Below are 14,661 nucleotides of genomic sequence, written 5' to 3'. Positions count from 1 at the left end.
GGAGAAAAAAGAAGATGAGGGCAATAGCTAATATATGTCTGGAACAGCATTTTGTTCAGTGAACAGGGCTGAAGTATGAATTTGTCGCTTGTTTCTTCAACATTAAAGGTAAAGGTAAAGGTTAAGGACCCCTGATAGTTAAGCCCAGTCGCGAACGACTCTGGGGTTGTGGCGCTCAACTCGCTTTACAGGCCGAGGGAGCCAGCGTTTATCCGCAGACAGTTTTTCCAGGTCATGTGGCCAGCATGACAAAGCCGCTTCTGGCGAAACCAGAGCAGCGCACGGAAACGCCGTTTACCTTCCCGCCGGAGCGGTACCTATTTATCTACTTGCACTTTGACGTGCTTTCAAACTGCTAGTGTTATGTACTGAGTTGTGACTCTGAGTATATTTCAGCTAGGTTGGCAGGAGCTGGGACCGAGCAACGGGAGCTCACCCAATTGCAGGTATTCAAACCGCCGACCTTCCAATTGGCAAGCCCAAGGCTCAGTGGTTTACACCACAGTGCCACCTGCATCCCTTCTTCAACATATATTGCTTTATTTTTCTGTTTTCAGTCAGAACTTACAGCAGATCACGTTTTGCCACGTGTGTCACATTTTGGTCCTATCCAGTTTCCACTATCGATAGGTTAGAATTCCAGATCAGATTTCTCAGTAAAGTGTGATGAAATAGTTAAGGTCAAGGGGATTTCTTCCCCCTCAACACCCCCTGTTCTTTTTGTTCCCCTGGGAAATTCTTTGCTGCCTTTAGTATAAATAATGTTATTAAAGGATGAAGTCGAATGCATGACTTAATTTCTTTCTCTCTCATTTTATTTATTTTTTTCTGCGAGAAGGACTGAAGGACATGCTGCAGATGATTGCAAGTCAGTGGAAGGAACTACAGAGGCAAATCAAACGACAACACAGCTGGATTCTGAGGGCTCTGGGTATCATCAAAGCAGAGATACTTGCTACTGATGTGTCTGCAGAGGATGAGGAAGGGACTGAGAGCCCCAAGGTAAAGTGGCTTGAAGTTTGTCTTATTTCCTCTTATTTCCTCCTCCTTTTGAACTAGGCACCACTGAAGTTTTCTTTCCACCCTAAGGCTTTTCATTTCTACTGGGTAAATTTTTCTATAAACAAAATAAAATGTCTTACTCTGAAACAATACCAGAAAGGAAAAAGACAGAAAGAATCCCCAGACTGAAACTTTTAAAAAATTCCAGAAAGAATTGTTTTGCTCTGCACACGGAAGTCTGCAAGGGGGACAGGAAAAAGGATGTAAAATATTTAGTAAACAAAACATAAACTATCTTTAACATGAATAATCAGAATGGTTTTAAATTGTTTTGTTGCAACTATAAATCACTATAATCAGTGCAATCACTCAGCTCTGACATCCATTAGCCGCTTGGTTACAGCAAATTAACAAAGAAGAGAGAAAGTGATTCATTATCTCATTCCTGTTAATGACTATCAGATGCATTGCCTAATTAGGGGATGGCCATTGTAGTGGGGAGAAGGTCATATGCTTTGCCACAAATCTTTTTTGCTTGGAGTTAAAGCCTTCCATAATGGTGCATGTGTTGAATACGTCAGGCACTTTGCAAATAAAGTATTGATATCCATATCTATTTGCTGAGGACTTTATTTGGAGCAATGAAAGCTGCTTCTCCCTTAGCAGTGTGGTAATGAAGGAAAGAAGAGCCTTGCTGCAAAGTGAATAATGTTGCTGTGGAGAGAAAACACACACACACACACACACACACACACACAATATACACTTCAGGTTAACCATCCAAAATGGTGAAACTATTTCTGCAAAAGTAGCTGGATGGGGACTAGTTTTGTTTTCTTTTATAAAATAAAATACCATGCAAAATTTTGTAATTCATGAACAGTAGTGTCAATAGTTGATCATGACTGTCACTAGAGTTGCAAGTATGATGTCCACAGTAAGGTTACCAGATTTTTTTTTTCAATGAATCCGGGGACACTTTTCAACTTCAATGGACTTTGTATGGGGACTGTAAATCCAGGGACTGTCCCTGGGAAACGGGGACGTCTGGTAAACCTTAGTCTATAGGCATCTTGTTTCCAACAGAGGCATGTTACAGTGCCCACCAGGGACCCTCCTCTCTTATAAGACAGATTGCATACCAAACCATCTCTCTGTTGCTTTGATACGCTCTGATGCAGGGCCCAGCTCCTCAATACCTAGTTGTCATAGAATGCACCCTCTCCCTTTCCTTCTGATTGGACAGACTCCACCAACAGGTGCTTAGATTGGTAGGAAGAGAAGGAGAAGATAAAACAAGCACAGCTGTCCAGCCCATATGTCCAGATGACAAAGAAAACTTAACAAACTCATATTTCAATCAGACAGACCACATATTAAAACATATTTGCCGTACCTTCACCCAAACGTTGGAGGATGGGGACTCCCAAATTTAAACAGCTACTGCGACACACCTCAACTCAGCAACATGACATACCGAATGTCTGGAAATAAGGGAACTCAATGGAGCACATTAGAGAACTCGGAAATAGATGGTAATATATAAAAGTAACACCTTTAAAAAAATCCACTCTTTACATTGGCTTACAAATCCATTCACACAACTTTCAAGATTTGAACAAATGGGCAAAGATTCGGGTCCAAGGCCTCTGTCTCATTATTTTCAGAATTTATTTTCAGAAATAAATATAGAGCCTATAATATAGATATGTGGAAAGAAAAGCAATGGTATTATTTGAAAGATATTTACAAAGATGGACGACTACTTACCATTAATGAGATGCAAATTCAGTTGGGGAATGTTTGAATATCATGGCTATTAGGCTACCAATTAAGGTCCTTTAAAACAAATTCTGAGGTTAAAAACAAAGCCACAATACAATTAAGAACATATAAAAAAATAATAGTGGAAGAAAATATAATAACAAAAGGACTAATATCAACTTCGTATAAATCTACTATAGGTGTACAATTTTGTCCTCATTAAAATTTGAAAAGGTTGTGGGATCTGAATTGGAATTTAGAAAATGAAAAAGAGACATGGTTAAGTCCAGTCAAAGGCAACTATGGGGTTGCGGCGCTCATCTCGCTTTTCAGGTCGAGGGAGCTGGCGTTTGTCCACAGACAGCTTTCTGGGTCATGTGACCAGCATGACTAAACTGCTACTGGCACACGGAGGACAGTGATGGAAGCCAGAGCGCACAGAAGCGCCGTTTATCTTCCCGCTGTAGCAATACCTTTTTATCTACTTGCACTGGTGTGCTTTCGAACTGCGAGGTTGGCAGAAGCTGGGACAGGGCAATGGGAGCTCACCTCATCACGCAGATTCGAACCGTTGAGGCATGGAGCAGATTGTGGATAAAAACTACAGTCCTTATAGGTAGCAAATTCATATTGGCAGGTAAAGTTAAAGGTAAATGACCCCTGGACAACAACCAGAGAAAGAGCCATTAAAATTGCATGGCAGGTACTTAACCCCTAGACACCTAGCGTATAGAAAACCAAACAGTTTTTCCATGTGTTGCAGAGGATGTTCCACTATAAGGACATATCAGCACATGTTGTGGAGGTGTCCAAAGAGAGAAACGTTACGGGGAAATGTATTTACAGAAATACTTTTGATTACAAGGCAGACAGTCCCCGTGACCCCAGGACTTGCTCTACTTAACATGTATAGTCACAATATGTTGCAAATTAGAAACAAAGAACTCATAACCATATATTAACCACTACAAGAACAATTATTACTAGGACATGGAAATCATTACAATTACTAACTATGGAGGAATGGTAGAATGCAACTGGGCAAACAACATTATGGGGGAAACGGAAACAAAAATTAAAAGTAGTAAGATGTCAAAAGAAACACAACTATTTTAATGCAGTCTGGTGTGACTTTATTGGTTATACAAATAATGAGGCATATGGCAGAACACTACTCTTAGTTTACAGCACTGCGTTCCTATAAATTCCTATAACTTCTATGGTCACCAATCTAAGCAACCTGTAATAACTGTAATAATTTTAGTATATATACTTCAACTCAACTTTGCTATTCAGAAACGTTTGTCTGAGTGCTTATTTTTTATTTTATGTAATTGTGCATGTCATATGCTCTAATGTACACAAAGCAACCTCTCATGTAAAGATGAAAGTGAATAAAAAGTATATTCCAAAAATAAGCAAACAAAGCTCTCGATACACAAATGAAGGAAAGTCAGGCCCTTGCAGTGGGAAAATCCCATTCCAGGTTTATAGGTCTGGCCAACAGTAGACCACTGCCTTGTAGTCAGTGGCGTAGCGTGGGGGGTGCCAGGGGTGCCAGCCGCACCGGGCGCAACATCTGGGGGGGGCGCGAGTCCAGAGGGAAGGGACAAGTTCCTTCCTCCGCCGGGCTCCCCGCCGCCGCCGCTGCACTCCACTCACTGCTCGCAGGAGGAGCAGCCGCTGCAGCAGCGCCGACGTCGCCACCGACGCCTGGCCGGGCACGGGCAGCCTCTGCACCCCGACGCCGACGCCATCCCCTCGGCCCAGCCACAGGCGGTGGCTGCTTCTGCCAACGGGGAGGGAGGAGAGCTCCGAGGGGCCTCGCCGCGCCCTGCGCTCCCCAAAACCCTCCGAGAGGAAGCCGGCGGCCGGGCGAGGGTTTGCCGGCGGAAGGGGGCGCCGCTGTCTCCGGCTCTCAGCCAACGCAAGTCTCAGCCGCGGGGGGGGGGGGCGAGGACGGAGCGCGGCTGGAAGCCCCCGGACCCGGCCAGGGGGAGGAGAGGGCGGAGCGCGGGCTCCACCTACAGCCCAAGGAGAGGAGGGGGCGGGGAGGCGCCCGAGGGAAGGGGGCTCCGCAAATAATAAATTTAATAAATTCCTGCTGAGCCTTAAGGGGGGGTCCTTGGCTCCTTCACTCGCCCCCAGCCCCAGTGGCGTAGCGTGGGGGGTGCAGGAGGGCCGGCCGCAACATCTGGGGTGGGGCGCGCTCGCACTCGAGTGCTAAAATCCACGGGTCAGGGGGCGCAAATTACTTGTCTTGCCCCGGGTGCTGACAACCCACGCTACGCCACTGCTTGTAGTAGACCACTGACTGGTCATGCCCTGCCCACAAGTTGGTCCTTGTCAAGCTGTCACTTCCCTTAACTGAATGGGGATTTCTTGTTTCATGAATGCCTGATATAAACCTGTTAGGCACAGTATCCTTAGCTGACTATAGAAGATAAATCATGCAGTGTTCTCTGGGGAAATGCATGCAGCTATGTGTATTAGTTAGTAGCTGTCTACAGACCCACCAAGTGTCTCTATTTTCCAGGGATGTCCCTGATTTAGAGAAGCTGTCCTAGCTCCTGATTTGATCCCAGAATGTTCCACTTTTCCTTAGGATGGTCCTATTTTCATAGGAGAAATGTTGGAGGGTATGGGGTTATTCAACTCCTTAGCCATCTGAAGGCAATCCTGTATAGGGAAGTTTTTTTAAAAAAATGTTCAATGTTTTATTATGTTTTTATATATGTTGGAAGCTGCCCAGAGTGCTGGGGCAACCCAGTAAGATGTGTGGGGTATAAATAGTAAAATTATTATTATGGAATGGAACATCCCTATTTTCATTGGAGAAATGTTGTAGGGTATGTGTCTGGTGTAAGGTGGCATTTATATGCCAATTGCTTAGTTGCTGTAGTGTCCAGAAAGCAAACCTGCTGTGGATTCAGATGAATAGTGGGGGAGAAGTCGCTGAAGTCTCAGCGGAATGTGACAAGCATTTTCTTCCTTGTTCAGATTAGGTAAATGTCATCAATACATCTCAGGAAGTTCCAGAAAGATAGTAGATTCCGTTTGACTAGACATTTAAAAGACTTGTTTCCAGAGTTAGCATATTCTACCTCTATGCAGATTGCAATTTGTATGGCAAAGAAGTCGTTTCTTCAGCTCTTCTTGATTACCCTACAGAGTGACATGTATTATCCTTTATGGAGGGCATTCAACTTCTCACGTTCAGAGATGGGGGACCTTTTGCAACCCAAGGGCTGTGTTCCCTTCTGGGCAACATTCCAGGGACTACTTGCCAGTGATAAGATGGAACCAGAGCCAAAAAGTGGGCAAAGCAATGAAATGTATATTTTACTTTTGTACACATAGCGGTATCTTCCACCGAAGCAGGCAAAAGACATAATGAGAATTCAAGGACATGTTCCAGCTAGGCAAAAACACTCAAGGAAGTTGTGAAGCAGGACTGCTGGGGAGTGCAGCCTAAGGACAGGTGTTGTGACTGGGGAGTGGGTGTGGTTTGTGGAGAGTCCCAAGGGTCAAATAGGACCTCATTTGGCCCTTAGGCCTGAGCAATCCCAGCCCCTGTTCTAACTGCAAATGTTTCACAACAATCTTAGTTGTATAAAGCTGTATTGAGAGAACGATGACAACTTACATTGGTGGCTTAAATTTTATTTTATTTTTAATTTATTATTATTCTTATTTGCTGTTTACACTGAATTTGAGTGCAGCCTTAGCGTTCTTTTTTCAAATTCACATTTTTATGCAAGCCTAACAATTTAGCAATTGCCACACTCAGTTCTTTTGTTGTTGGTTGTAGTAGTGAGGAAAGCCTAAGAGCAGAGCAAGTTGTATGTACACATCTGTAAGAGTGAGGCAAGCCAGAATACGATAAGCTTAATGCATGTTAATTATCCTTTAAACAGTTCACCCTCAGTGTCCTCTTTCCATATGAATGCTACTACTATGTTAACTAGGCTCTAAAATATAACATAGACTCAAAGTCTGGGCAATGTTGAATCATAAATGATGAGGGGGAAAGCAGATGCCAAATCAATTGAACTAGTCAATTACAAAACACTTAGTTCTAGAAAGTAAAATTCACACTCTATTACAGGAAGCAGGAAAAGAAAATCTTTTTTTTTCTTTTCTTTTTTAGAAAAGCTTTTTTAGAAGCTTCCACATGTCTGGGATGGTATGGTTGAAAAACCTTCAGTTTCTCAGGAACCTAAACAGTTTACAGGTCATCTTCTGTAAGGAGAGAGAAAGTTGTTCGTTGGGTTGGGATTAAAACTTCACACAGGGCAGAGTGAACCCTGGCGGCAGGTCCTAAAATGTTGGAAACAAAACGGGAAAAGGCAATGATTCAATACTAAGAACAACTGAAAAAGAGGAACCTGGAGGAAGAATGAACAGTTTGAGTTAAGGATTAGGAAGGCAAGCATTAATGTATTTCTTTAAAATATTTGCACATCAACCTTCATGCAAATATACCCCACAAACTTTCACAACAAGAAATTAAAATAAAGCACAATTGCATAATGTAAATGCTATCCCATGAGAAACACAATTAAAACAAAAACACTTTCCAAATTCACCACATCCTGAAAACCAAATCAGAGAGCAGAAAGGAGGTGTTAAAAATATAGCTTCTTTGTCCACCAGATCTATGAATTAATTTCATTTAAAATTCCCACAGAATGGTGTTACATGCTGACAGGGTCTCACTCCTGTAAGCAACTATGCTGCAGCATTCTGCAATAGCTGAAGTTTCCAGGAGCATGTGCAAGGGAAATCCCATATAGAGTGCATTGCAGTAGTCCAATCTTGCTGTTGCGTCTTTTTGTCATGACCACAGCAGGGAGGGAGAATTAAACCTTCCCTCCCTACATGCCATGGTTCTGCTGAAAATTAGGCTCTTCTGCAACTGCTGTTAGTATTTATTTAAGACACAACAGGACATTATTTGTTTAGAGTTACATGTAGATCATCCCTTGGAGAAGGGACTCTGAAGAAACAGAGACACCTTTCAGATATCATCGCACTGCAAATCCCATCAGCCATACCAAACATGGCCAATGATCAGGGATGATGGGAATTGTAGCCCAACAACTTGTGGAGAGCCACATATTCCCCAGCCCTGGTCTAGACCATGTTAGCAGGATTCAGCCAGTTGTGACTTCTGCACAGTCACACATAGCAATCTAACAACCCCAAGGAAACAATGAGAGCCTACTAGCAGGGCTGTGAGCTAAATTGTCTGTATTGGTCTAGGGCTGCCACACATTACCAGGATTTCAAAGGTGGAATTGACACCTGGGGGATTTCCAAAAGGTGGTGCCTTAGCCTGGATCCTAGACAAGTCAATCGAAAAATTGCATATTCGGGGCTTTTGGGGGGGAGTGGAGCTCAAAAACTTTGGGATTGCCCTGGTTTTTCCTTTTTGAAATGGCAGCTCCAATTGATCTGAATTAAGTAGCTAGTCTTTTCATTGTAGAATTTTACTCTGCTAGTTATCTGGGAAGGTATGAAACTTAGACAAAAGGGTGGTTCCATATGTAATTCCCTTCCCTTACTTAATTTAGGAATTCCATAGGTAATCTCCCTAATTTAACGCAATTCTTCTTTATTTCAGTTTATCATCGTACCTGAGTCATGACCTTTAAATTGATAATGCGCACAGAAGTGTTTCAAAAATATTAATTCCCTCCCTTTTTGGGCGGTTGAGAAAATGATCAAAATAAAAAAGACAATAAAAAAATAAGACTGACTTCAGAAACTGTATAAAACCTGTGAAGCATAATAGAAAATCTAAGGAATATATCTAGGGGGTATTTTTCTTTTCCTTTTTTTACCTTGTTGAGAGACAGCAGTAGAGAGCTGATTTTACAAACCTCCAAAGAAACCAGAAATAGGAAGGATTTCAAAGTCTCTAGGAAACTTTCCCCCTAGGACTTTTTAAAAGTGTTTTCCACACTACCATGGGGGACTTTTTTATAAGCATACAGGGAGGGCGGAAAACGGCAGTTTTAGAACTATATCGTAAGCATTCACATTCAGGAACTCAGACTTTGCATATGCTATTATGCCTTTTATTATGTGACAGGTGTTTTTGCTTTTTCACAACTAGAAATACAGTTTAGGAAGTACTCAGTGTGGAAAATAGGAATTCTTCCACCTATGTTTAATAGTTAAGCAATAGCAATTCATCCTTGACCTTTAAATATGAATGTAGACATTGGGCTGGGGTGATAGTTTATGGCTACAAAAGTAGTATCAAGGTTTACTGAAACTGTTCCTTGAATAAACCCCAGTTACTAACACACACACACACACACACACACACACACACAGAGAGAGAGAGAGAGAGAGAGAGAGAGAGAATAATGTTGAGTTCTCCTTGAAATTAAGCATGTTATTTATTATTTTTTATTTTTTATTTATTAAATTAGTATACCACCCTTCATCCTCAGATCTCAGGGCGGTTCACAACATAAAAATACAAGATAAACAATCCAAAATACATAATAAAAACAAAACAATAACTCTACTTCCCCCCTATTTACATTATTATGGTCCAGTCACTGTCTTTCAGCCTAAATTACCATACTTCACAGGGTTCTTGTCGTGATATAATTAGGGAAACAGGAAAACCATGTCTACTGCCTTGAGCTCCTTGAAGGAAAGGTAGGATATAAATGTAAAAAATAATAATAACTAAAGCAGAATCAGGGAAACCATGGTGCTGGACCCCAGTGCCCTTGGGTCCCAGCCAGGATGGACAACAATAAGGAATGGTGGAAGCTGTCGTCCAGCAACATCTGGAGGGCCAGATGTATTCAGGCAATAGCTATGATTAATTTTATTCTAGGTGTTTAATTTTGTTCCAAGGCAAAAGCTACTGAAAATCTCACATAAGAAAATTGGGGGCAAAGCTCCTATTGACACACCAATGAACTCTCATTCACGTACTAAATTTTATGATGAGGTGGGCTTGCACAGTCAAAAATCCACATGGGTTTGTCGCTAAATAAAATAAAATGGAAGGGTCTATATACTATGAGAGGTGAAAAACATAATTTGCACCATATAAAGAATTTCCTAATATGTTTACTTGAGAAGTCTAATTCACAGTACAGTAAAAGTAGGTCCAAAATACTAATCCCTATTCCTGACACAGAAAAGCAAAACTTGATTGGTAAAACTGAGGAGGCAGTTGTGAAATGGCTGAGCAAGCCGAAAGGAAAAGAAAGGTTGAATGGTAGCTACAAATTGTAAGTCTATGGTTAGAAATTCTAATGCATCTTGATGGTTCGAGCCACCCTGCTTTTCCTGTAATGTTTAAGATTAGTATTATGATACTGAAAAAGTACAAGTGAATTGATTTGGGTCTTCAGATCAATACAGAGAAATGTCATATACGTGAGCAGATACGTTGCTTTTTCTTAGTTCATTTAAAGGGCTTTTCAGCTCTAGGTTTCTAATCTCTAAAGATTCATATTTTGAATCTGCTGTTGAAAGGAAGTTATCGCAGCAGTGGTTTCTAACTAAAGCTGCAATCCTGTACACACTTGGCCTGGGAGTAAGCGCCAGTGAACTCAAATGGGATTACTTATGAGTAGACACATATCACCGTTGATTGTACCATTAAAGAAACAGATACAGCATTTCTCATAATAATCTTTCATCATACAGTAAAAGGGAACAGTGGCTTAAAATGCATTGTTATGTTTAATATAGCCATCATGGTTTACCAAGAGGTAAAAGGTAAAAGGTAGGTAAAGGACCCTGGATAAATAGCAATACCTATTTATTTACTTGCACTGGTGTGCTTTCAAACTGCTAGGTTGGCAGGAGCTGGCACAGAACAACGGGAGCTCACACTTTTACCAAGAACAAAAGCTAGGAATGATGGAATTGTAAAAGTTTTCAAACTGCAATTCAGTTATAGCAGTGTGTGTGTGTGTGTGAGAGAGAGAGAGAGAGAGAGAGAGAGAGAGAGAGAGCGCAAAGAAAGAGCACAATTTTATATGACCTGTTTGTTGAGCAGCCATCCTAATTTATTTGCAGGGAAACTAGTTCTTTTAATAGGGACACAGGTGGCACTGTGGGTTAAACCACAGAGCCTAGGACTTGCTGATCAGAAGGTCAGCAGTTTGAATCCCCACGACGGAGTGAGCTCCCATTGCTCGGTCCCTGATCCTGCCCACCTAGCAGTTCAAAAGCACGTCCAAGTGCAAGTAGATAAATAGGTACCGCTCCGGCGAGAAGGTAAACGGCGTTTCCATGCGCTGCTCTGGTTTGCCTGAAGCGTCTTAGTCATGCTGGCCACGTGACCCGGAAGCTGTACGCCAGCTCCCTCGACCAATAAAGTAAGATGAGCGCCGCAACCCCAGAGTCGGCCACAACTGGACCTACCTTTACTAGTTCTTTTAATACAGATTCATTCTGATTTGCTTGCAGGGCAGATTAGATGACATTGCTATCAGTGCATTTCCCCATCATCGCAAAAAGACCAATCTTTGGGGAAAGTGGACAAGGGTTGAACCCACAACCTTGAGATTAAGAGTCTCATGCTCTACTGACTGAGCTGGGTGCTTGATGCTTGCTTTTGTACCTTTTTCAAAACGGGATCTATGCTGTCTATTGTTCAGGGTTTCAGATAAGCTGGAAAACAGTTTAATTATATGGGAGCTTCTAAAAAGTGGGGAGTGTGAATGTTTTTGAAGTTCCTCACAGCATATACAAATTGAGAGCAATTCACTCCCTGCATGGCTGAGGTACAGATAAATTTATAAAATCAACACCCAGCTTAGAGAATTACCAGGGTTTTTTTTGTTTTTCAGAGAACCCTTGTGAGGTGGAGTGTAATTTTGCTGCTTGTCAGTGTCACAGTATAGAAAGTGATCTATGTCACTGTCAGTCAGCCTGTACACAAATTAAGCACCGCATCAACTCCTGACTGATTGCTGTCTAGTGTCAGCAAACTTTGTCCCACTCCCAACTCCACCCCTTATGTCAGGGGAATATGTGTTGCCATGGTAACTGCAATAGATAATTAGATAAAACCAGTATCAATATTTATGTACTTAATTAAAATATCAAATGAGGATTTCAGGGCGGTATACCAGAAAACAATAGCAATAGTGAAAGTTATTATTATTTTTGTTCCACAGTTCAGTCTGTTAAATTCAATGACCAGAAAGTTCTGGAAACCAGTTAGATCCTTTGGGAGGAAGGGTGGGGTATAAATTTGATAAATAAATAGAACATGTCACTGATTTGGTGAGCCCGTGGACTCAGCTACATTGACAAAGAAAAAGCGGTTTTTTGTATGTGTTTTATATGCATTATAACACTGTGTCACCAGAAGGTGCTGTGGAGTTCTGCTTTTGCCAACCTGATTTCTCAGGTCTGAGCTGAATCATTTCAAATTGTAGGTGTGGGTTCACATGACTGAATATTCATTTAAGGCTACTTTCCCCCCCAGTTATCTAGTGGATGTGAAAGGGTCCCCCACCCCATTATTGTATGAAAGATCATTTAAGTGATGTGGGCTCCCACCTGCAGTCTGAAGTGACACAACCCCAACAACAGTGATAAGTAGATAGGCGTTAGTTAAATATTAGGTTCCCAAACTAACAGCATGATCTTCTGTGTGTCTTCTCAGAAGTCATTCCCATTGAGCACAATAGGGCTTACTCCATGGTAAATAGGTATGGGATTGCCACCTTAAAGGCCAAGTGAAGTTTGTAAATATGCCTGAACATTCCTTTCTGGGGCTCTTTTTCTCATCAGCTTAAGTATTTTGAATTTGTGTAATAGGTGGAATGAATGCTTTGAAGTCTTTTGTACTCCCTCTCTTATTTTAAAACAGATTTATTTATTTTAAAACAGATCTATTTTCTCCCACAAATAAACTGGAGAGACAATTTTATCCATAGAAATTTACTTCTCTAATGGCTAGCTTCACCCTGGTCACAAATTTATGTGTCTCAATGGGCATTTTTAATCCATTTGTTCATTGTTGTGTTGTGGTTTTTCATGGCTGAGCCAATAACAAAGGGAAATGTTTTGTTCTGAGTAGGCACTGGGTGTACTTTTTTTATAAAAAAATGGTTCAGGAAATATCTCTTGAATCAATTCTGTTCCACACCAGTCACTGTGTCTTTATTCAATTAAAAAAAAGCATTGAAAAATATTAGCCTTAAAAACTATTTACATGCATATTTATACAGCAGCCATCACGATTTTTGTTTAAAAAATTAGCTTTCTCTTACAAGCATACAGTGTCTGTCATATTATTGAAATAGTATGCTACTTCTGGAAATGAAAAACATTTCTTCATTCCATTGACTATGGTTCACTATTCACTGCTCTGTTGTCTCCTCCCCCCTACGAAAAGCATTTTATACTTTTATTGTATTTGTGTGTTAAATTAAGTGTTCATATCTGCAGAATAAACTAACACCTTATAAATATTACTGTGCTTAATTAGTAGTTCAGTATTTGAATTTTTGCTGTTACGGTTGATGTTGAAGAATTACTATCTATGTAATACAGAACAAAAGGAACGTTGATATGAACAAAGATACTGTTAGATAAAGGCAAATTTTAGGTTCTGCATGTTAGCATTCTCTTTAAACTATTTTAATTACTTTCATACTCTGCTGGGTTGTGTAGCATATTTTCTTTCTTTCTTTCTTTTCCAGTACTTGCCTGTTTTAGTCTTTCAGCACAACATCTTATAGCAACCTTTTTATCTGTAGAATCTTTTAGTTCTGCTCCCAGCAGAATACATAAAACACTACTATTCTCCACCAGGGTGGGCACAAAGGGAAAAACAGGTAAAACAATGTTTGAAGACAAAATCTATTTGGACATCCTGAATTTTATATCTGGCAGACTTCAAAATGTTTTTGTGCTGTGGTAGAATTGACAAGTAGACTTTGTGGTGAAAGATTTTTAATGCTGGAAACGGGAAGGATCCAGGTCTCCATTAATGACAGTCCCTTTTCAATATCAGGAATATAATGAGAAGGTACTCTCTCCATGACTTATTTAGCATCCATTTGACCTCATCTTAAGCCCCAACCATATACAGTGGTACCTCGCTTTTCGAATGTTTCCGTTGACGAACATTTCGGTTTTCGAACGCCATAAACCCAGAAGAAAATGCTTCCGTATTGAGATTTGGTTTTTGAACGTTTCGGAACTCGAATGGTCTTCTGGAACGTATTGCATTCGAAAACCAAGGTACCACTGTACCTCGCCAGCTCATTCTTTCACCGTAGGCATGAGACATATCTTGGAAGACTCTGGACTCTAAGCACACGCCCATAAACACATGCCTTTCCATATGCAAGGAATATGGAAAGAATGTCAAGGCAAATAGACAGTGCATGACTTAATAAAATAACTGTCCAGCTTAGCACAGACATACCTACTGGAGATTTCAGCTGTTAACAGAATGTCATAGAACAGAGGTTCTTACCAAGCCACCTGGGCCTATTTAAGTCTTCCCTTCTACTCACAACCACCTATTTTACATCATTTCACTGATACACATGTTTCCTTTTCAGTGCATAAGAGCACTTATCACTTGACACTGACCACCCCACACGTTTAGTCTTTCCTTGTCTAAATGTAAGATCCAGATTTAGCAGAGCCAGGTATGTCTTTCTTCCTCCCACAGCAGCTTCAATTTCTCCTTCAGTTCAGCCTCTAGATCTCATCTAACTTGAAACTACCATTGTTTCAAACTTGAAAATATCACCACATTGGCAAAAAAAAAAAAAAAAGTCAGGGCAGCAAAATTTCCAAAATAAGATATCAAATGTGTTCACTTTCTCATTAAACGAATTCAGCGAGTAAGATGAATTGCTTAGTAATTTAAAATGGAAA

The 14,661-nt window shown here is 40.9% G+C and overlaps 1 protein-coding gene across 8 annotated transcripts in view; it reads left to right on the top strand.

The window, feature by feature from the left end:
• AKAP6 (A-kinase anchoring protein 6) overlaps positions 1–14,661 on the top strand; it is a 243,050-nt gene that overhangs the window by 97,625 nt on the left and 130,764 nt on the right. For all 8 annotated transcript variants that reach the window (XM_083740563.1, XM_083740562.1, XM_083740561.1 and 5 more), the window contains one exon: positions 839–1,002. In XM_083740563.1, coding sequence (XP_083596689.1) covers positions 839–1,002 — 164 coding nt within the window. The remainder of the gene's footprint in view (positions 1–838; positions 1,003–14,661) is intronic.

This window comes from Podarcis gaigeae, assembly GCF_964106915.1.
Source record: "Podarcis gaigeae genome assembly, chromosome: 1".
Taxonomy (NCBI): Eukaryota; Metazoa; Chordata; class Lepidosauria; order Squamata; family Lacertidae; genus Podarcis; species Podarcis gaigeae.
This window is presented reverse-complemented; position numbering and strand designations above follow the sequence as displayed.